Source organism: Phyllobates terribilis, unplaced genomic scaffold (genome assembly GCF_046119375.1).
Source record: "Phyllobates terribilis strain yellow unplaced genomic scaffold, ASM4611937v1 Scaffold_8__6_contigs__length_399053987, whole genome shotgun sequence".
Lineage (NCBI taxonomy): Eukaryota > Metazoa > Chordata > Amphibia > Anura > Dendrobatidae > Phyllobates > Phyllobates terribilis.
The window spans coordinates 366698340-366725000 of record NW_027362768.1 but is presented as its reverse complement, the minus strand read 5'-3'; the positions used below and the strand labels follow the sequence as shown (position 1 = coordinate 366725000).

General features: G+C 44.4%; 1 protein-coding gene across 1 annotated transcript in view; it reads right to left on the bottom strand.

The window, feature by feature from the left end:
* Positions 1–26661, bottom strand: part of LAMB2 (laminin subunit beta 2) — a 112291-nt gene that overhangs the window by 71873 nt on the left and 13757 nt on the right. Inside the window, exon 2 of the mRNA XM_073644859.1 lies at positions 11598–11703. Coding sequence (XP_073500960.1) covers positions 11598–11625 — 28 coding nt within the window. The 5' untranslated portion in view covers positions 11626–11703. The remainder of the gene's footprint in view (positions 1–11597; positions 11704–26661) is intronic.

Sequence of the window (26661 nt, the reverse complement as noted above, 5' to 3'; positions counted from 1 at the left end):
GACTATGTGGGGTCCATTATACAGTATGGAGGACTATGTGGGTCCATTATACTTTATGGAGGACTATGTGAGACTCATTATTCTGTATGGAGGACTATGGGTGGCCATTATTCTGTATGGAGGACTATGTGTGCCCACTATACAGTATGGAGGACTATGTGGGGTCCATTATACTGTATGGAGGACTATGTGGAACCCATTATTCTGTATGGAGGACTATGTGGGGCCCATTATTCTGTATGGAGGACTATGTGGGGCCCATTATAATGTATGGAGGACTATGTGGGGCCCATTATACTGTATGGAGGACTATGTGGGACCCATTATTCTGTATGGAGAACTATGTGGGGCCCATTATACTGTATGGATGACTATGTGGGGCCCATTCTGCTCTATGGAGGACTATGTGGGGCTCATTATACTGTATGGAGGACTATGTGGGCCCATTATCCTGTATGGAGGACTATGTGGGGCCCATTATACTGTATTGAGGACTATGTGGGCCCATTATCCTGTATGGAGGACTATGTGGGGCCATTATACTGTATGGAGGACTATGTGGAGCTCATTATACTGTATGGAGGACTATGTGGAGCCCATTATTCTGTATGGAGGACTATGTGAGGTTCATTATACTGTATGGAGGACTATGTGGGGCCATTATTCTGTATGGAGGACTATGTGGGTCCCATTATACTGTATGGAGGACTATGTGGGGCCCATTATCCTGCATGGAGGACTATGTGGGGCCATTATACTGTATGGAGGACTATGTGGGGCTCATTATACTGTATGGAGGAATATGTGGAGCCCATTATTCTGTATGGAGGACAATGTGAGGTTCATTATACTGTATGGAGGACTATGTGGGGCCATTATCCTGTATGTAGGACTATGTGGACCCATTATACGGTATGGAGGACTATGTGGGGTCCATTATACTGTATGGAGGACTATGTGAGACCCATTATTCTGTATGGAGGACTATGTGGGGCCCGTTATAGTGTATGGAGAACTATGTGCGCCCATTATACAGTATGGAGGACTATGTGAGGTCCATTATACTGTATGGAGGACTGTGTGGGGCCATTATTCTATATGGAGGACTATGTGAGGTCCATTATACTGTATGGAGGACTATGTGGGGCCATTATTCTGTATGGAGGACTATGTGTACCCATTATACTGTATGGAGGACTATGTGGGCCCATTATATAGTATGGAGTACTATGTGGGCCCGTTATACGCTATGGAGCACTATGTGGGGCTCATTATACGGTATGGAGGACTATGTGGGGCCCACTCTACTGTATGGAGAACTATGTGGGGCTCATTATACTGTATGGAGGACTATGTGGTCCAATTATCCTGTATGGAGGACTATGTGGGCCCATTATCCTGTATGGAGGACTATGTGGGGCCCATTATACTGTATGGAGGACTATGTGGGGCTCATTATATGGTATGGAGGACTAGGTGGGCTCATTATACGGTATGGAGGACTATGTGGGGTCCATTATACTGTATGGAGGACTATGTGGGACCCATTATTCTGTATGGAGGACTATGTGAGGCCCATTATTCTGTATGGAGGACTATGTGGGGCCCATTATTCTGCATGGAGGACTATGTGGGGCCCATTATGCTGTATGGAGGACTTTGTGGGGTCCATTATACTGTATTGAGGATTATGTGGGCCCATTATCCTGTATGGAGGACTATGTGGGGCCATTATACTGTATGGAGGACTATGTGGGGCTCATTATACTGTATGGAGGACTATGTGGAGCCCATTATTCTGTATGGAGGACTATGTGAGGTTCATTATACTGTATGGAGGACTATGTGGGGCCATTATTCTGTATGGAGGACTATGTGGGGTCATTATTCTGAATGGAGGACTATGTGGGGTCATTATTCTGAATGGAGGACTATGGGTGGCCATTATTCTGTATGGAGGACTATGTGGAACCATTATACGGTATGGAAGACTATGTGGGGTCCATTATACAGTATGGAGGACTATGTGGGTCCATTATACTTTATGGAGGACTATGTGAGACTCATTCTGTATGGAGGACTATGGGTGGCCATTATTCTGTATGGAGGACTATGTGTGCCCACTATACAGTATGGAGGACTATGTGGGGTCCATTATACTGTATGGAGGACTATGTGGAACCCATTATTCTGTATGGAGGACTATGTGGGGCCCATTATTCTGTATGGAGGACTATGTGGGGCCCATTATAATGTATGGAGGACTATGTGGGGCCCATTATACTGTATGGAGGACTATGTGGGACCCATTATTCTGTATGGAGAACTATGTGGGGCCCATTATACTGTATGGATGACTATGTGGGGCCCATTCTGCTCTATGGAGGACTATGTGGGGCTCATTATACTGTATGGAGGACTATGTGGGCCCATTATCCTGTATGGAGGACTATGTGGGGCCCATTATACTGTATTGAGGACTATGTGGGCCCATTATCCTGTATGGAGGACTATGTGGGGCCATTATACTGTATGGAGGACTATGTGGAGCTCATTATACTGTATGGAGGACTATGTGGAGCCCATTATTCTGTATGGAGGACTATGTGAGGTTCATTATACTGTATGGAGGACTATGTGGGGCCATTATTCTGTATGGAGGACTATGTGGGGTCATTATTCTGAATGGAGGACTATGTGGGGTCATTATTCTGAATGGAGGACTATGGGTGGCCATTATTCTGTATGGAGGACTATGTGGAACCATTATACGGTATGGAGGACTATGTCGGGTCCATTATACAGTATGGAGGACTATGTGGGTCAATTATACTGTATGGAGGACTATGTGAGACTCATTATTCTGTATGGAGGACTGTGAGTGGCCATTATTCTGTATGGAGGACTATGTGTGCCCAATATACAGTATGGAGGAGTATGTGGGGTCCATTATACTGTATGGAGGACTATGTGGAACCCATTATTCTGTATGGAGGACTATGTGGGGCCCATTATTCTGCATGGAGGACTATGTGGGGCCCATTATACTGTATGGAGGACTATGTGGGGCCCATTATACTGTATGGAGGACTATGTGGGACCCATTATTCTGTATGGAGAATTATGTGGGGCCCATTATACTGTATGGATGACTATGTGGGGCCCATTCTGCTGTATGGAGAACTATGTGGGGCTCATTATACTGTATGGAGGACTATGTGGGCCCATTATCCTGTATGGAGGACTATGTGGGGCCCATTATCCTGTATGGAGGACTATGTGGGGCCCATTATACTGTATGGAGGACTATGTGGGGCCCATTATACTGTATGGAGGACTATGTGGGACCCATTATTCTGTATGGAGAATTATGTGGAGCCCATTATACTGTATGGATGACTATGTGGGGCCCATTCTGCTGTATGGAGAACTATGTGGGGCTCATTATACTGTATGGAGGACTATGTGGGCCCATTATCCTGTATGGAGGACTATGTGGGGCCCATTATCCTGTATGGAGGACTATGTGGGGCCCATTATCCTGTATGGAGGACTATGTGGGGCAATTATACTGTATGGAGGACTATGTGGGGCTCATTATACTGTATGGAGGACTATGTGAACCCATTTTACTGTATGGAGGACTGTGTGAGGCCCATTATACTGCATGGAGGACTATGTGAGGCTCAGTATACTGTATGGAGGACTATGTGAGCCTATTTTACTGTATGGAGGACTGTGTGAGGCCCATTATACTGTATAGTGGTTGGCCCTCAACTTTTGTCCAAGTTTTTAATTTTGGCCCTGTGTGTTTGACATCCATGCCCTAGGGAAAGCAATAAAAAATGTAAAAAAAACATGAAAAAAATATATAAAAAATGTGTGTAAAAGTACAACAATAAAAAAAAACATAATTGGAATTGTTTCGTGCATAACTATCTGCACAAATACAATATCATAATAATTATCCCATACGATGAATGCTGAAATAAACCAAAAAATTGAAATGACAGAATTGGTGTTTTTTATCATTTCAAGGGAATAAAAAGTGATTGAAAATCACAAAATAGTAAAAATAAAAGCTACTGTAAAGCTTGTATTGGAAAAAACAAGCCTGAAACGTCTCAAGATTGTAGGCTTTAGGAGATGAGGAGGAAAGAGGGGCCCACTGGGACTATGTCACCCAAGGGCCCATGTGAACCTGGAGCCGGCCCTGGTAGGGATATTCCAATAACCTGGCACTGGTGTGTTAATGGGAACATGTAATGGCCCTCACTATGCCACCAGGTGTAAGTGTCCAAATTGTGCTCATGATGACATCAGCACATAAGGTGCCACAACTATGATGTCATCAGTGACTTCATTAAGCTTGTTAAACCTTTAACGGAATGCTTAAAGGGTTGTTCCCGATATTGCAAGTTATCACAAGCCTCTGAAATGCTCCGTCAGAATAGAGCGCATGCCACCTCTCCACCTGTTGTCTATGGGACTGCTGAGTACAGTTCTGGGCTATCCCCGGCTGTCCTATGAAGCAGATGATTTTCAGGGTGTGTCACCTACCCTGGCAATGTTGGGGATAACCCTTTACTATTACCGCATGTCACCGCTCCACCTATCGTCTATGGGACTGCTGAGTACAGTTCTTGGCTATCCCCGGCTGTCCTATGAAGCAGATGCTTTTCAGGGTGTGTCACCTACCCTGGCAATGTTGGGGATAACCCTTTACTATTACCGCATGTCACCGCTCCACCTATCGTCTATGGGACTGCTGAGTACAGTTCTTGGCTATCCCCGGCTGTCCTATGAAGCAGATGCTTTTCAGGGTGTGTCACCTACCCTGGCAATGTTTGGGATAACCCTTTACTATTACCGCATGTCACCGCTCCACCTATCGTCTATGGGACTGCTGAGTACAGTTCTTGGCTATCCCCGGCTGTCCTATGAAGCAGATGATTTTCAGGGTGTGTCACCTACCCTGGCAATGTTGGGGATAACCCTTTACTATTACCGCACGCCACCACTCCACCTATCGTCTGTGGGACTGCTGAGTACAGTTCTTGGCTATCCCCGGCTGTCCTATGAAGCAGATGCTTTTCAGGGTGTGTCACCTGCCCTGGCAATGTTGGGGATAACCCTTTACTATCTCTGTAGTGTTTTCTCACTCTCTGTGACTCTTTTTTTCCTTTGATACCTATTAAAGGACTATATGAGTTTTTTTTTTAAACAGCGCCACTCTTATCTAGGGGCCATGTCTGGTATTACACTTGAGCCCCTTCATGACGTTATTATCTGCAGCTGTCAGGATATGCTGGGAGTTGTAGTTTCCGGCTGTAGAATCACACTTCTCTATGGGCTAGAACGACTGTAGGTTTGTAAGATTTGAGTCCTGATGCAGCCCTCACATTTATAGTTCAATGACAAAAGGCCCATACAGGTACCATTAATAGATCGTGTGTCCTAATATAGCAGCAGAGACGTTACTGGGATCCTGTCCTCGGCACCGCAGCCCTGGAACCAGCAGAGACGTCTGGAAACGTTCAAGGGTATTCGCACCTTTACTCATGCTCTGACCTGGCACTGATCGTTGGCATACCGCGTGACTGATGCTGTTTGTGGGGATCCTTTCTTACAGGCACTAATAATTGGGCATTGTGTATGTACTATGAATATGGACACCGGTTGGCACAGTTAATAAAGCACTTACGGCTTTTTATAAGGGCACTTTGGCACTATATTGGGGCAGTCTCCAATTGGCAATGTTTATGGAGGCACTGTAAAATGACACTTAAGGTACTCTGTCCAGTGGTTGTCTTGGGTGCAACCATGATTGGGCCCGAAGGGGAAGGGGCCGCCTGGTTCCCCAGACAGACACTGCTTTTAACTGTATGTGTGTCAACAATGTTTGGCGGAGCAGGACGCTCTTGGCCACTCACCCTGGTAAGTCATAAGCTGTCTTAGACTGGCGGCCTACCATAGGTCGGGAGTGCCCAGACGACTTCATGTGGTGCAATGATGTCACTTCATCACGATGTCAGCCTACAGGATGATAGATGAGCATCTTGCCGTTTGTCATGAGAGGGGCATCTGACTTAATGTTTCTTTTTATTGAAAATTGGAGCATTCGAGGACATCAATAACATGGGGAGGCACATAGGGGGCATTACTATTATATAGAGCACAAGACGGGCATAATTATTGTATGTGGGCACATAGATGACATAATTATTGTATGTGGGTACATAGATGGCATAATTATTGTATAGTGGCTATAAGAAAGCAGAAAGTCCTGCATGGCAGGTATGTGTCACCGAGGTGGCTGGCCTCGGTGATGTAAGTCCTGGGAGAAAGTGCACCAGTAACACTTGGTTACTGAGATGGTTTTTATCTTGACTGGATTTTGGGTCCTGGATTTAGGAAAGCCCAAAAGAGCTTGGGTGGGAAAGGTCGCTCCCATACTCCAGTCTTACAGGCCTAATAACAGACATCTGGGTTAGCTCATCAGTGTGTGTTGTGCTGGGGCTGGAGAAAGACTGTTCATGGTGGATAGTCTTTGTTAAAGATTGAGAAGTGCCTTTAGTACTTTTGATTTGTTTTGCCTTACCCAAAAGAAAGGACTGTTTTGTTATTCATTTGTGCTGAAGAAAGCTGTTTTCCTTTTGGAGCTACAAAGTTTTCGAAGGACAATAAACTTTAACATTAAACTCTGTGCCTGTATGTGTCCAAGCTGAAACCCCTACAGGACATATAGAGGACATAATTATTGTATGGGGTCACACAGAGGGCATAATTATTGTATGGGGTCACACAGAGAGCATAATTATTGTATGGGGTCACACAAAGGGCATAATTGCTGTATGGGGTCACACAGAGGGTATAATTATTGTAGGGAGGCACAAAGAGGGCATAATAGTATGGGGGCACAAAGAGGGCATAATTATTGTATGGGGACACAAATGGCATAATCATTGTATGGGGTCACAGAGGCCATAATTATTGTATGGGGTCACATAGAGGACAGAATTATTGTATAGGGTCACACAGAGGGCATAATTATTGTATTGAGGTACACAGAGGGCCTAATTATTGTATGGGGTCACATAGCGGGCATAATTATTGTATGGGGGGCACACAAGGGCATAATTATATGGGGGCACAAAGAGGGCATAATTATTGTATGGGGGCACAAAGAGGGCATAATCATTGTATGGGGTCACACAAAGGGCATAATTGTTGTATGGGGTCACACAGTGGGCATAATTGTTGTATGGGGTCACAGAGGGCATAATTATTGTATGGGGTCACAAATAGGGCATAATTATTGTATGGGGTCACAAATAGGGCATAATTATTGTATGGGGTCACACGGAAGGCATAATTATTGTATAGGGTCACAAAGAGGGCATAATTATTGTATGGGGTCACAAAGAGGGCATAATCATTGTATGGGATCACAAAGAGGGCATAATTATTATATGGGGAAACTATTAGTGTCTGCAACCTTAGAGGGGACATTGTAACTGTGTAGAGGTATAAGAGGTGCATTGTTAGCTGTGGGGGGCACAAAAAAAGATGTATAATGATTTAGTTGGAATTATTGCTGTGTAGGGCACCTAGGAGTTTGTTTAGCTGTGGGTAAAAACGGTGAGACAAAGATTTCTTTGTGTGACATGGATGGAAAAAGTCGCCATGGTGGTCCGGGCCCAATGGAGAATAAAGACTTTGATCAAAGAGAACAATCAAATCCTCCCAAAACCTCAGTGAAAGTAGTCTGCGGAAGGTTTCTTCCATGGAGGGGCATGGTCTGAAAGAAATGACCAAAAGAAACCCCCAATTTTTTTGTTACTATGGTGGGGAGTGTTCTCATTAGTTGGAGCCACGGTCATCAGAGATATTACGGCATTTACCCTTTTTCTACTGCAATTACCGTGGTAATATTAGAGAGAAAAGGGACATTCAGCAAATGGAGCACAAGGGGCGGCCGGTGCCTCTATGGTATATGTATATGTGGGGAAGGGTCTGGGTTGTGTCTACTGTGAGATTAGGAGGTGGGGAGCTGAGACACAGAAGGAGCATTTATGTGGAGGAGCGGACGGGACTCCCCTCTCCATATGAAAACAGCGATTGTTTCATCAATGGGTCTACAGATCACTATTATTTATCCTTCCATTGACGTAGCCGTATAAGGACTTGTTTAATCACGGGACAAGTTGTAAATTTCAATGACATCAATCATTTTATCAAATAATGTTGCGAAAAAAAAGGAAAAAGTGGATTGAAATGGGGAAAAAAAAACACAATTCGGTTCATTGGTGAAAATGACCTGGTATCAAGATTTTACAGGTCAGTACGATTACGACGACTCCAAACTTGTAAAGTTTTTTTGTTTGTTTTTTTACTATTTTAGTGGCTTAAAAAAATGTTAAACTTTGTAAAAAAAAAAAAAAAAAATACAAAACATTAGAACAAATATTTTTATTTTTCCATTGCTAGATCTGGCCGGAGTTGACAGAATGAGAGCCGTTTGCTTGTAAATTTGGATAATCATCATTCAGTTTAATTGCTAGAATCCAAAATTATAATCTGGCACAATCCTGTGACGTTCCAAGCAGCCTGGCAAATGGAAAATTTTTCCGCTTTCCATAGACCGCCATTTCATCGCCAACTTCCAATGTTGTGAAAACTGCATCAACAAACATCATACAATGTAATGTTATGTGCAGAATATCCCCCTGCAGAGCTGCGTGCCCGGACTGGAGAGTCACCCAACCATCTGACTGCCTTATAATGAGACATTTAACAGGTTCCCAGTCACGTTCAAACACCTGTGCCAGCAACCAGCAAAGCCAGGAATGTGGTGATCCCAGAGTCTCCTCCATGGCCCCTGGGATCAGGGAACTAACCTCATCTGGGTGAAATCATCACTATTCTGGTTTATGTCTGTAAAGGATTTATCCAGATATCAATAGTATTCTACAATGAACTAAAATCTACATAAAAGTAAGATAAATTAGAATGTGCATACATTACATTACTGATCCTGAGTTATATCCCGTATTATCCTCCAGAGCTGCACTCACTATTCTGCTGGTGCAATCACTGTGTACATACATTACATTACTGATCCTGAGTTATATCCCTTATTATCCTCCAGAGCTGCACTCACTATTCTGCTGGTGCAATCACTGTGTACATACATTACATTACTGATCCTGAGTTATATCCCTTATTATCCTCCAGAGCTGCACTCACTATTCTGCTGGTGGAGTCACTGTGTACATACATTACATTACTGATCCTGTACTGATCCTGAGTTACATCCTGTATTATACTCCAGAGCTGCACTCACTATTCTGCTGGTGCAGTCACTGTGTACATACATTACATTACTGATCCTGAGTTACATCCCGTATTATACTCCAGAGCTGCACTCACTATTCTACTGGTGCAGTCACTGTGTACATACATTACATTACTGCTCCTGTACTGATCCTGAGTTACATCCTGTATTATACCCCAGAGCTGTGCTCACTATTCTACTGGTGCAGTCACTATGTACATACATTACATTACTGATCCTGAGTTACATCCGGTATTATACTCCAGAGCTGCACTCACTATTCTGCTGGTGGAGTCACTATGTACACACATTACATTACTGATCCTGAGTAACATCCTGTATTATACTCCAGAGCTGCACTCACTATTCTGCTGGTGCCGTCACTGTGTACATACATTACATTACTGATCCTGAGTTACATCCTGTATTATACCTCAGAGCTACACTCACTATTCTGCTGGTGCAGTCACTGTGTACATACATTACATTACTGATCCTGAGTTACATCCTGTATTATACCTCAGAGCTGCACTCACTATTCTGCTGGTACAGTCACTGTGTACATACATTACATTACTGATCCTGAGTTACATCCTGTATTATACTCCAGAGCTGCACTCACTATTCTGCTGGTACAGTCACTGTGTACATACATTACATTACTAATCCTGTACTGATCCTGAGTTACATCCTGTATTATACTCCAGAGCTGCACTCACTATTCTGCTTGTGCAGTCACTGTGTGCACACATTACATTACTGATCCTGTACTGATCCTGAGTTACATCCTGTATTATACTCCAGAGCTGCACTCACTATTCTGCTGGTGCAGTCACTGTGTTCTTACATTACATTGTTTCATTCTGATTGGTTTTGTTGTTGTTTGCAGACTGTTATTAAACATGAAATGTTACAATAACAACAACATTAAAAAAAAGTAATAAAACTTGGCATCTGGTAAACTGAGAACTGCTGCGGTTTCGTTCCTACTGTTCTGCGCTGAGCAATTATTCTTTCGAAATCACGTGTGAAGACAAGGCACATAACTCCAGAAGCAGATGCTTGGAGGTCGGGGACGTCTGTGGGTGGAAAGTGTCTCACTATTGATGTGTTTTCTTTCCAAACCTCTGGGAACAATATTACATAAATCACTTTTTGGAGACCCTTTCACTGTGTCAAGAGCTGCAGGAAGAGACATGGCGGCTTCCTGCAATGTTTTATCCATTGTCCGAAAAAAAAATGGAAAAAAGTTATTTTTGTACTTTTGGAACATGTGGAACTTTGAGTGGCTGTCACGTTCCAGGACTGGGAACCTCCTAATCTCACTGGTGTTTGACAAAGCTAAACTGGGTGTAAAATACATAAACTCTGAGTATCCTGGGGATAATAGGCAGAAAGACAAAGTGAAGAAGCCCCCAAAACTGTGTCCCCGTGATGCATCTACTTGGTGGATTCCGTGGAGTTTGTTTCGCTCTGTTGTACTTGTTTAGCTTTGTGATAGTTGTAGGTTGTCAATCAGTGGTGACATCACTGAGGGGGGTATAGGTCAGTGGTGACATCACTGAGGGGGTATAGATCGGTGGTGACATCACTGAGTGAGGTATAGATCAGTAGTGACATCACTGAGGGGGCTTTAGGTCAGTGGTGACATCACTGAGGGGTGTATAGATCAGTGGTGACATCACTGAAGGAGGTATAGATCGGTGGTGACATCACAGAGGTAGGTATAGATCGGTGGTGACATCACAGGGAGGTATAGATCAGTAGTGACATCACTGAGGGAGGTATAGATCGGTGGTGACATCACAGAGGGAGGTATAGATCGGTGGTGACATCACAGAGGGAGGTGTAGATCAGTGGTGACATCACTGAGGGGGGTATAGATCAGTGGTGACATCACTGATGGAGGTATAGATCAGTAGTGACATCACAGAGGGAGGTATAGATCAGTGATGACATCACTGAGGGAGGTATAGATCGGTGGTGACATCACAGAGGAAGGTATAGATCGGTGGTGACATCACAGAGGGAGGTATAGATCAGTGGTGACATCACAGAGGGAGGTATAGATCAGTGGTGACATATAACTTCTCCTAGGTGTGCTATTAACCCATTTGCTGCCAGCCTGATACATAGTGTCGGCTGCAGCGTCGGTGCTGGATCCTCAGCGTCCGACCACCTCTGGGATCTTTATTAGACCCTAAACTACAATTTGCCACAATTTTGCCCACATTTCTGTATAGACCCCGCACTGACGTACCGGTTAGTAGAATGCTGGCCGGCAGCATGGCGGCAGGACGGGGGCAGCTCTCGCCGCGGTGTTTGGAGAAGCCGTCTCTCTCTCTGCTTCACTAAATCTGGCAGCGCTGAAAGAAAGATGGAATTCATGGTGAATCTGGCTCAGACCAGCGTCACTGCTAAGAAAATACTTTTCTGCCTGTTTTTCTGCTGTAATTCTGGGATAAACTGTACAAAAAAACAAAAAAGTGATTGTTGCCCATGGCAACCAACAGGGGCTGCTCCACATACTGGTTCACAAAAAGGGTGTGGTTATGCAAATTCAAAGGGGGACATTTTGGGCGGGACTTAAAATATTCTATGATTTCGGATTCAAATGTTCAAAAATAACATCATTTTATGATATCTCTTTAGTGAGTGGAGCTGTGATTTTTACGCATAGGATGCAGCCAACACCAGGAGGAGCTCACTACATACAGATTTATACAGCCACCACTAGGGGGAGCTCACTACATACAGATTTATACAGCCACCACTAGGGGGAGCTCACTACATACAGATTTATACAGTCACCACTAGGGGGAGCTCACTACATACAGATTTATACAGCCACCACTAGGGGGAGCACACTACATACAGATTTACACATCCACCACTAGGGGGAGCTCACTACATACAGATTTATACAGCCACCACTAGGGGGAGCACACTACATACAGATTTATACAGCGACCACTAAGGGGAGCTCACTACATACAGATTTACACATCCACCACTAGGGGGAGCACACTACATACAGATTTATACAGCCACCACTAAAGGGAGCTCACTATATACAGATTTACACATCCACCACTAGGGGGAGCACACTACACACAGATTTATACAGCCACCACTAGAGGGAGCTCACTACATACAGATTTATACAGCCACCACTAGCTGGAGCTCACTACATACAGATTTATACAGTCACCACTAGAGGGAGCTCACTGCATACAGATTTATACAGTCACCACTAGGGGGAGCTCACTGCATACAGATTTATCCAGCCACGGCTAGAGGGAGTTCACTACATACAGATTTACACATCCACCACTAGGGGGAGCACACTACACACAGATTTATACAGCCACCACTAGAGGGAGCTCACTACATACAAATTTATACAGCCACCGCTAGAGGGAGCTCACTACATACAGATTTATACATCCACCACTAGGGGGAGCACACTACATACAGATTTATACAGCCACCACTAGAGGGAGATCACTATATACAGATTTATACAGTCACCACTAGGGGGAGCTCACTACATGCAGATTTATACAGCCACCACTATTGGGAGATCACTATATACAGATTTATACATCCACCACTAGGGGGAGCACACTACACACAGATTTATATAGCCACCACTAGAGGGAGCTCACTGCATACAGATTTATACAGTCACCACTAGAGGGAGCTCACTACATACAGATTTACACATCTACCACTAGGGGCAGGACACTACATACAGATTTATACAGCCACCACTAGAGGGAGATCACTATATACAGATTTATACAGTCACCACTAGGAGGAGCTCACTACATAGAGATTTATACAGTCACCACTAGGGGGAGCTCACTACATACAGATTTATACAGTCACCACTAGGGGGAGCTCACTACATACAGATTTATACAGTCACCACTGGGGGGCGCTCACTAAATACAGATTTACACATCCACCACTAGGAGGAGCACACTACATACAGATTTACACAGCCACCACTAGAGGGAGCTCACTACATACAGATTTACACATCCACCACTAGGGGGAGCACACTACATACAGATTTATACAGCCACCACTAGAGGGAGATCACTATATACAGATTTATACAGTCACCACTAGGGGGAGCTCACTACATGCAGATTTATACAGCCACCACTATTGGGAGATCACTATATACAGATTTATACATCCACCACTAGGGGGAGCACACTACACACAGATTTATATAGCCACCACTAGAGGGAGCTCACTGCATACAGATTTATACAGTCACCACTAGAGGGAGCTCACTACATACAGATTGACACATCTACCACTAGGGGGAGGACACTACATACAGATTTATACAGCCACCACTAGAGGGAGATCACTATATACAGATTTATACAGTCACCACTAGGAGGAGCTCACTACATAGAGATTTATACAGTCACCACTAGGGGGAGCTCACTACATACAGATTTATACAGTCACCACTAGGGGGAGCTCACTACATACAGATTTATACAGTCACCACTGGGGAGCGCTCACTACATACAGATTTACACATCCACCACTAGGAGGAGCACACTACATACAGATTTACACAGCCACCACTAGAGGGAGCTCACTACATACAGATTTACACATCCACCACTAGGGGGAGCACACTACATACAGATTTACACAGCCACCACTAGAGGGAGCTCACTACATACAGATTTACACATCCACCACTAGGGGGAGCACACTACATACAGATTTATGCAGTCACCACTAGGGGGAGCTCACTACATACAGATTTATACAGTCACCACTAGGGGGAGCTCACTACATACAGATTTATACAGTCACCACTAGGGGGAGCTCACTACATACAGATTTATACAGTCACCACTAGGAGAAGCTCACTACATACAGATTTATACAGCCACCACTAGTGGGAGATCACTACATACAGATTTATACAGTCACCACTAGGAGGAGCTCACTACATACAGATTTATACAGTCACCACTAGGGGGAGCTCACTACATACAGATTTATACAGTCACCACTAGGGGGAGCTCACTACATACAGATTTATACAGTCACCGCTAGGGGGAGCTCACTACATGCAGATTTATACAGTCACCACTAGGAGGAGCTCACTACATACAGATTTATACAGTCACCACTAGGGGGAGCTCACTACATACAGATTTATACAGTCACCACTAGTGGGAGATCACTACATACAGATTTATACAGCCACCACTAGTGGGAGATCACTACATACAGATTTATACAGTCACCACTAGGAGGAGCTCACTACATACAGATTTATACAGTCACCACTAGGGGGAGCTCACTACATACAGATTTATACAGTCACCACTAGGGGGAGCTTACTACATACAGATTTATACAGTCACCACTAGGGGGAGCTCACTACATACAGATTTATACAGTCACCACTAGGAGGAGCTCACTACATACAGATTTATACAGTCACCACTAGGGGGAGCTCACTGCATACAGATTTATACAGTCACCACTGGGGGGCGCTCACTACATACAGATTTACACATCCACCACTAGAGGGAGCTCACTATATACAGATTTAGACAGCCACCACTAGGAGGAGCTCACTACATACAGATTTATACAATCACCACTAGGGGGAGCTCACTACATACAGATTTACACATCCACCACTAGAGGGAGCTCACTATATACAGATTTATACAGCCACCACTAGGGGGAGCTCACTACATACAGATTTATACAATCACCACTAGAGGGAGCTCACTACATACAGATTTATACAGTCACCACTAGAGGGAGCTGACTACATACAGATTTATATAGTTACCACTAGAGGGAGCTCACTACGTACAGATTTATACAGTCACCACTAGAGGGAGCTCACTACATACAGATTTATGCAGTCACCAATAAAGGGAGCTCACTACATACAGATTTATACAGCCACCACTAGCTGGAGCTCACTACATACAGATTTACACAGTCACCACTAGAGGGAGCTCACTACATACAGATTTATACAGTCACCACTAGAGGGAGCTCACTACATACAGATTTATACAGTCACCACTAGAGGGAGCTCACTACATACAGATTTATACAGCCACCACCAGGGGGAGCTCACTACATACAGATTTATACAACCACCACTAGGGGGAGCTGACAACATACAGATTTATACAGTCACCACTGGGGGGTGCTCACTACATACAGATTTATACAGTCACCACTAGAGGGAGCTCACTACATACAGATTTATACAGTCACCACTAGAGGGAGCTCACTACATACAGATTTATACAGTCACCACTAGCTGGAGCTCACTACATACAGATTTATACAGTCACCACTAGAGGGAGCTCACTACATACAGATTTATACAGTCACCACTAGCTGGAGCTCACTACATACAGATTTATACGGTCACCACTAGAGGGAGCTCACTACTTACAGATTTGTACAGTCACCACTAGAGGGAGCTCACTACATACAGATTTATACAGCCAGCACCAGGGGGAGCTCACTACATACAGATTTATACAGCCACCACTAGGGGGAGCTCACTACATACAGATTTATACAGTCACCACTAGGGGGAGCTCACTACATACAGATTTATACAGCCACCACTAGGGGGAGCACACTGCATACAGATTTACACATCCACCACTAGGGGGAGCTCACTACATACAGATTTATACAGCCACCACTAGGGGGAGCACGCTACATACAGATTTATACAGCTACCACTAAGGGGAGCTCACTACATACAGATTTACACATCCACCACTAGGGGGAGCACACTACATACAGATTTATACAGCCACCACTAAAGCGAGCTCACTACATACAGATTTACACATCCACCACTAGGGGGAGCACACTACACACAGATTTATACAGCCACCACTAGAGGGAGCTCACTACATACAGATTTATACAGCCACCACTAGCTGGAGCTCACTACATACAGATTTATACAGTCACCACTAGAGGGAGCTCACTGCATACAGATTTATACAGTCACCACTAGGGGGAGCTCACTGCATACAGATTTACACATCCACCACTAGGGGGAGCACACTACACACAGATTTATACAGCCACCACTAGAGGGAGCTCACTACATACAGATTTATCCAGCCACCGCTAGAGAGAGCTCACTACATACAGATTTACACATCCACCACTAGGGGGAGCACACTACATATAGATTTATACAGCCACCACTAGAGCGAGATCACTATATACAGATTTATACAGTCACCACTAGGGGGAGCTCACTACATACAGATTTATACAGCCACCACTATTGGGAGATCACTATATACAGATTTATACATCCACCACTAGGGGGAGCACACTACACACAGATTTTTATAGCCATCACTAGAGGGAGCTCACTGCATACAGACTTATACAGTCACCACTAGAGGGAGCTCACTACATACAGATTTACACATCTACCACTAGGGGGAGCACACTACATACAGATTTATACAGCCACCACTAGAGGGAGATCACTATATACAGATTTATACAGTCACCACTAGGAGGAGCTCACTACATAGAGATTTATGCAGTCACCACTAGGGGGAGCTCACTACATACAGATTTATACAGTCACCACTAGGGGGAGCTCACTACATACAGATTTATACAGTCACCACTGGGGGGCGCTCACTACATACAGATTTACACATCCACCACTAGGGGGAGCACACTACATACAGATTTACACAGCCACCCCTAGAGGGAGCTCACTACATACAGATTTACACATCCACCACTAGGGGGAGCACACTACATACAGATTTACACAGCCACCACTAGAGGGAGCTCACTACATACAGATTTACACATCCACCACTAGGGGGAGCACACTACATACAGATTTATACAGTCACCACTAGGGGGAGCTCACTACATACAGATTTATACAGTCACCACTAGGGGGAGCTCACTACATAGAGATTTATACAGTCACCACTAGAGGGAGCTCACTACATACAGATTTACACATCCACCACTAGGGGGAGCACACTACATACAGATTTACACAGCCACCACTAGAGGGAGCTCACTACATACAGATTTACACATCCACCACTAGGGGGAGCACACTACATACAGATTTACACAGCCACCACTAGAGGGAGCTCACTACATACAGATTTACACATCCACCACTAGGGGGAGCACAGAACATACAGATTTATACAGTCACCACTAGGAGGAGCTCACTACATACAGATTTATACAGTCACCACTAGGGGGACCTCACTGCATACAGATTTATACAGTCACCACTAGGGGGAGCGCACTACATACAGATTTATACTGTCACCACTAGGGGGAGCTCACTACATACAGATTTATACAGTCATAACTAGGAGGAGCTCACTACATACAGATTTATACAGCCACCACTAGTGGGAGATCACTACATACAGATTTATACAGTCACCACTAGGAGGAGCTCACTACATACAGATTTATACAGTCACCACTAGGGGGAGCTCACTACATACAGATTTATACAGTCACCACTAGGGGGAGCTCACTACATACAGATTTATACAGTCACCACTAGGGGGAGCACACTACATACAGATTTATACAGTCACCACTAGTGGGAGATCACTACATGCAGATTTATACAGTCACCACTAGGAGGAGCTCACTACATACAGATTTATACAGTCACCACTAGGGGGAGCTCACTACATACAGATTTATACAGTCACCACTAGTGGGAGATCACTACATACAGATTTATACAGCCACCACTAGTGGGAGATCACTACATACAGATTTATACAGTCACCACTAGGAGGAGCTCACTACATACAGATTTATACAGTCACCACTAGGGGGAGCTCACTACATACAGATTTATACAGTCACCACTAGGGGGAGCTTACTACATACAGATTTATACAGTCACCACTAGGGGGAGCTCACTACATACAGATTTATACAGTCACCACTAGGAGGAGCTCACTACATACAGATTTATACAGTCACCACTAGGGGGAGCTCACTACATACAGATTTATACAGTCACCACTAGGGGGAGCTGACTACATACAGATTTATACAGTCACCACTGGGGGGCGCTCACTACATACAGATTTACACATCCACCACTAGAGGGAGCTCACTATATACAGATTTATACAGCCACCACTAGGAGGAGCTCACTACATACAGATTTATACAATCACCACTAGGGGGAGCTCACTACATACAGATTTACACATCCACCACTAGAGGGAGGTCACTATATACAGATTTATACAGCCACCACTAGGGGGAGCTCACTACATACAGATTTATACAATCACCACTAGAGGGAGCTCACTACATACAGATTTATACAGTCACCACTAGAGGGAGCTCACTACATACAGATTTATACAGTTACCACTAGAGGGAGCTCACTACGTACAGATTTATACAGTCACCACTAGAGGGAGCTCACTACATACAGATTTATGCAGTCACCAATAAAGGGAGCTCACTACATACAGATTTATACAGCCACCACTAGCTGGAGCTCACTACATACAGATTTATACAGTCACCACTAGAGGGAGCTCACTACATACAGATTTATACAGTCACCACTAGCTGGAGCTCACTACATACAGATTTATACAGTCACCACTAGAGGGAGCTCACTACATACAGATTTATACAGTCACCACTAGAGGGAGCTCACTACATACAGATTTATACAGCCACCACCAGGGGGAGCTCACTACATACAGATTTATACAACCACCACTAGGGGGAGCTGACTACATACAGATTTATACAGTCACCACTGGGGGGTGCTCACTACATACAGATTTATACAGTCACCACTAGAGGGAGCTCACTACATACAGATTTATACAGTCACCACTAGAGGGAGCTCACTACATACAGATTTATACAGTCACCACTAGCTGGAGCTCACTACATACAGATTTATACAGTCACCAGTAGAGGGAGCTCACTACATACAGATTTATACAGTCACCACTAGCTGGAGCTCACTACATACAGATTTATACAGTCACCACTAGAGGGAGCTCACTACATACAGATTTATACAGTCACCACTAGCTGGAGCTCACTACATACAGATTTATACGGTCACCACTAGAGGGAGCTCACTACTTACAGATTTGTACAGTCACCACTAGAGGGAGCTCACTACATACAGATTTATACAGCCAGCACCAGGGGGAGCTCACTACATACAGATTTATACAGCCACCACTAGGGGGAGCTCACTACATACAGATTTATACAGTCACCACTAGGGGGAGCTCACTACATACAGATTTATACAGCCACCACTAGGGGGAGCACACTGCATACAGATTTACACATCCACCACTAGGGGGAGCTCACTACATACAGATTTATACAGCCACCACTAGGGGGAGCACGCTACATACAGATTTATACAGCTACCACTAAGGGGAGCTCACTACATACAGATTTACACATCCACCACTAGGGGGAGCACACTACATACAGATTTATACAGCCACCACTAAAGCGAGCTCACTACATACAGATTTACACATCCACCACTAGGGGGAGCACACTACACACAGATTTATACAGCCACCACTAGAGGGAGCTCACTACATACAGATTTATACAGCCACCACTAGCTGGAGCTCACTACATACAGATTTATACAGTCACCACTAGAGGGAGCTCACTGCATACAGATTTATACAGTCACCACTAGGGGGAGCTCACTGCATACAGATTTACACATCCACCACTAGGGGGAGCACACTACACACAGATTTATACAGCCACCACTAGAGGGAGCTCACTACATACAGATTTATCCAGCCACCGCTAGAGAGAGCTCACTACATACAGATTTACACATCCACCACTAGGGGGAGCACACTACATATAGATTTATACAGCCACCACTAGAGCGAGATCACTATATACAGATTTATACAGTCACCACTAGGGGGAGCTCACTACATACAGATTTATACAGCCACCACTATTGGGAGATCACTATATACAGATTTATACATCCACCACTAGGGGGAGCACACTACACACAGATTTTTATAGCCATCACTAGAGGGAGCTCACTGCATACAGACTTATACAGTCACCACTAGAGGGAGCTCACTACATACAGATTTACACATCTACCACTAGGGGGAGCACACTACATACAGATTTATACAGCCACCACTAGAGGGAGATCACTATATACAGATTTATACAGTCACCACTAGGAGGAGCTCACTACATAGAGATTTATGCAGTCACCACTAGGGGGAGCTCACTACATACAGATTTATACAGTCACCACTAGGGGGAGCTCACTACATACAGATTTATACAGTCACCACTGGGGGGCGCTCACTACATACAGATTTACACATCCACCACTAGGGGGAGCACACTACATACAGATTTACACAGCCACCCCTAGAGGGAGCTCACTACATACAGATTTACACATCCACCACTAGGGGGAGCACACTACATACAGATTTACACAGCCACCACTAGAGGGAGCTCACTACATACAGATTTACACATCCACCACTAGGGGGAGCACACTACATACAGATTTATACAGTCACCACTAGGGGGAGCTCACTACATACAGATTTATACAGTCACCACTAGGGGGAGCTCACTACATAGAGATTTATACAGTCACCACTAGAGGGAGCTCACTACATACAGATTTACACATCCACCACTAGGGGGAGCACACTACATACAGATTTACACAGCCACCACTAGAGGGAGCTCACTACATACAGATTTACACATCCACCACTAGGGGGAGCACACTACATACAGATTTACACAGCCACCACTAGAGGGAGCTCACTACATACAGATTTACACATCCACCACTAGGGGGAGCACAGAACATACAGATTTATACAGTCACCACTAGGAGGAGCTCACTACATACAGATTTATACAGTCACCACTAGGGGGACCTCACTGCATACAGATTTATACAGTCACCACTAGGGGGAGCGCACTACATACAGATTTATACTGTCACCACTAGGGGGAGCTCACTACATACAGATTTATACAGTCATAACTAGGAGGAGCTCACTACATACAGATTTATACAGCCACCACTAGTGGGAGATCACTACATACAGATTTATACAGTCACCACTAGGAGGAGCTCACTACATACAGATTTATACAGTCACCACTAGGGGGAGCTCACTACATACAGATTTATACAGTCACCACTAGGGGGAGCTCACTACATACAGATTTATACAGTCACCACTAGGGGGAGCACACTACATACAGATTTATACAGTCACCACTAGTGGGAGATCACTACATGCAGATTTATACAGTCACCACTAGGAGGAGCTCACTACATACAGATTTATACAGTCACCACTAGGGGGAGCTCACTACATACAGATTTATACAGTCACCACTAGTGGGAGATCACTACATACAGATTTATACAGCCACCACTAGTGGGAGATCACTACATACAGATTTATACAGTCACCACTAGGAGGAGCTCACTACATACAGATTTATACAGTCACCACTAGGGGGAGCTCACTACATACAGATTTATACAGTCACCACTAGGGGGAGCTTACTACATACAGATTTATACAGTCACCACTAGGGGGAGCTCACTACATACAGATTTATACAGTCACCACTAGGAGGAGCTCACTACATACAGATTTATACAGTCACCACTAGGGGGAGCTCACTACATACAGATTTATACAGTCACCACTAGGGGGAGCTGACTACATACAGATTTATACAGTCACCACTGGGGGGCGCTCACTACATACAGATTTACACATCCACCACTAGAGGGAGCTCACTATATACAGATTTATACAGCCACCACTAGGAGGAGCTCACTACATACAGATTTATACAATCACCACTAGGGGGAGCTCACTACATACAGATTTACACATCCACCACTAGAGGGAGGTCACTATATACAGATTTATACAGCCACCACTAGGGGGAGCTCACTACATACAGATTTATACAATCACCACTAGAGGGAGCTCACTACATACAGATTTATACAGTCACCACTAGAGGGAGCTCACTACATACAGATTTATACAGTTACCACTAGAGGGAGCTCACTACGTACAGATTTATACAGTCACCACTAGAGGGAGCTCACTACATACAGATTTATGCAGTCACCAATAAAGGGAGCTCACTACATACAGATTTATACAGCCACCACTAGCTGGAGCTCACTACATACAGATTTATACAGTCACCACTAGAGGGAGCTCACTACATACAGATTTATACAGTCACCACTAGCTGGAGCTCACTACATACAGATTTATACAGTCACCACTAGAGGGAGCTCACTACATACAGATTTATACAGTCACCACTAGAGGGAGCTCACTACATACAGATTTATACAGCCACCACCAGGGGGAGCTCACTACATACAGATTTATACAACCACCACTAGGGGGAGCTGACTACATACAGATTTATACAGTCACCACTGGGGGGTGCTCACTACATACAGATTTATACAGTCACCACTAGAGGGAGCTCACTACATACAGATTTATACAGTCACCACTAGAGGGAGCTCACTACATACAGATTTATACAGTCACCACTAGCTGGAGCTCACTACATACAGATTTATACAGTCACCAGTAGAGGGAGCTCACTACATACAGATTTATACAGTCACCACTAGCTGGAGCTCACTACATACAGATTTATACAGTCACCACTAGAGGGAGTTCACTACATACAGATTTGTACAGTCACCACTAGAGGGAGCTCACTACATACAGATTTATACAGCCAGCACCAGGGGGAACTCACTACATACAGATTTATACAGCCACCACTAGGGGGAGCTCACTACATACAGATTTATACAGTCACCACTGGGGGGCGCTCACTACATACAGATTTATACAGTCACCACTAGAGAGAGCTCTAGAGAGAGCTCACTACATACAGATTTATACAGCCACCACTAGGGGGAGCTCACTACATACAGATTTATACAGCCACCACTAGGGAGAGCTCACTACATACAGATTTATACAGTCACCACTGGGGGGCGCTCACTACATACAGATTTATACAGTCACCACTAGAGAGAGCTCACTACATACAGATTTATTCAGTCACCACTAGCTGGAGCTCACTACATACAGATTTATACAGTCACCACTAGAGGGAGCTCACTACATACAGATTTATACCGTCACCACTGGGAGGCGCTCACTACATACAGATTTATGCAGTCACCACTAGAGGGAGCTCACTACATACAGATTTATACAGTCACCACTGGGAGGCGCTCACTACATACAGATTTATGCAGTCACCACTAGAGGGAGCTCACTACATACAGATTTATACAGTCACTACTAGAGGGAGCTCAGTGCATACAGATTTATACAGTCAACACTAGGGGGAGCTCACTACATGTTGATTAATACAGCCACCACTAGAGGGAGCTCACTACATACAGATTTATACAGTCACCACTGAGGGTCGCTCACTACATACAGATTTATACAGTCACCACTGGGGGTCGCTCACTACATACAGATTTATACAGTCACCACTGGGGGGCGCTCACTACAGACAGATTTGTACAGCCACCACTAAGGGAAGCTCACTACATACAGATTTATACAGCCACCACTAGAGGGAGCTCACTACATACAGATTTATACAGCCACCACTAGAGGGAGCTGACTACATACAGATTTATACAGCCACCACTAGAGGGAGCTCACTACATACAGATTTATACAGCCACCACTAGATGGAGCTCACTACATACAGATTTATACAGCCACCACTAGATGGAGCTCACTACATACAGATTTATACAGCCACCACTAGAGGGAGCTCACTACATACAGATTTATACAGTCACTACTAGAGGGAGCTCACTACATACAGATTTATACAGCCACCACTAGTGGGAACTCACTACATACAGATTTATACAGTCACCACTAGAGGGAGCTCACTACATACAGATTTATACAGTTACCACTAGAGGGAGCTCACTACGTACAGATTTATACAGTTACCACTAGAGGGAGCTCACTACATACAGATTTATGCAGTCACCAATAAAGGGAGCTCACTACATACAGATTTATACAGCCACCACTAGCTGGAGCTCACTACATACAGATTTATACAGCCACCACTAGAAGGAGCTCATTACATACAGATTTATACAGTCATCACTAGCTGGAGCTCACTACATACAGATTTATACAGTCACCACTAGAGGGAGCTCACTACATACAGATTTATACAGTCACCACTAGAGCGAGCTCACTACATACAGATTTATACAGCCACCACCAGGGGGAGCTCACTACATACAGATTTATACAACCACCACTAGGGGGAGCTGACTACATACAGATTTATATAGTCACCACTGGGGGGTGCTCACTCCATACAGATTTAGACAGTCACCACTAGAGGGAGCTCACTACATACAGATTTATACAGTCACCACTAGAGGGAGCTCACTACATACAGATTTATACAGCCACCACCAGGGGGAGCTCACTACATACAGATTTATACAACCACCACTAGGGGGAGTTGACTGCATACAGATTTATACAGTCACCACTGGGGGGTGCTCACTACATACAGATTTATAGTCACCACTAGGAGGAGCTCACTACATACAGATTTACACAGTCACCACTAGGGGGAGCTCACTACATACAGATTTATACAGTCACCACTAGGGGGAGCTCACTACATACAGATTTATACAGTCACCACTGGGGGGCGCTCACTACATACAGATTTACACATCCACCACTAGGGGGAGCTCACTACATACAGACTTACACAGCCACCACTAGAGGGAGCTCACTACATACAGATTTACACATCCACCACTAGGGGGAGCACACTACATACAGATTTATACAGTCACCACTGGGGGGTGCTCACTCCATACAGATTTATACAGTCACCACTAGAGGGAGCTCACTACATACAGATTTATACAGTCACCACTAGAGGGAGCTCACTACATACAGATTTATACAGCCACCACCAGGGGGAGCTCACTACATACAGATTTATACAACCACCACTAGGGGGAGTTGACTGCATACAGATTTATACAGTCACCACTGGGGGGTGCTCACTACATACAGATTTATACAGTCACCACTAGGAGGAGCTCACTACATACAGATTTACACAGTCACCACTAGGGGGAGCTCACTACATACAGATTTAGACAGTCACCACTAGGGGGAGCTCACTACATACAGATTTATACAGTCACCACTGGGGAGCGCTCACTACATACAGATTTACACATCCACCACTAGGGGGAGCTCACTACATACAGACTTACACAGCCACCACTAGAGGGAGCTCACTACATACAGATTTACACATCCACCACTAGGGGGAGCACACTACATACAGATTTACACAGCCACCACTAAAGGGAGCTCACTACATACAGATTTATACAGTCACCACTAGGGGGAGCTCACTACATACAGATTTATACAGTCACCTCTAGGGGGAGCTCACTACATACAGATTTATACAGTCACCACTAGGGGAAGCTCACTACATACAGATTTATACAGTCACCACTAGGAGGAGCTCACTACATACAGATTTATACAGCCACCACTAGTGGGAGATCACTACATACAGATTTATACAGTCACCACTAGGAGGAGCTCACTACATACAGATTTATACAGTCACCACTAGGGGGAGCTCACTACATACAGATTTATACAGTCACCACTAGGGGGAGCTCACTACATACAGATTTATACAGTCACCACTAGGGGGAGCTCACTACATGCAGATTTATACAGTCACCACTAGGAGGAGCTCACTACACACAGATTTATACAGTCACCACTAGGGGGAGCTCACTACATACAGATTTATACAGTCACCACTAGTGGGAGATCACTACATACAGATTTATACAGCCACCACTAGTGGGAGATCACTACATACAGATTTATACAGTCACCACTAGGAGGAGCTCACTACATACAGATTTATACAGTCACCACTAGGGGGAGCTTACTACATACAGATTTATACAGTCACCACTAGGGGGAGCTTACTACATACAGATTTATACAGTCACCACTAGGGGGAGCTCACTACATACAGATTTATACAGTCACCACTAGGAGGAGCTCACTACATACAGATTTATACAGTCACCACTAGGGGGAGCTCACTATATA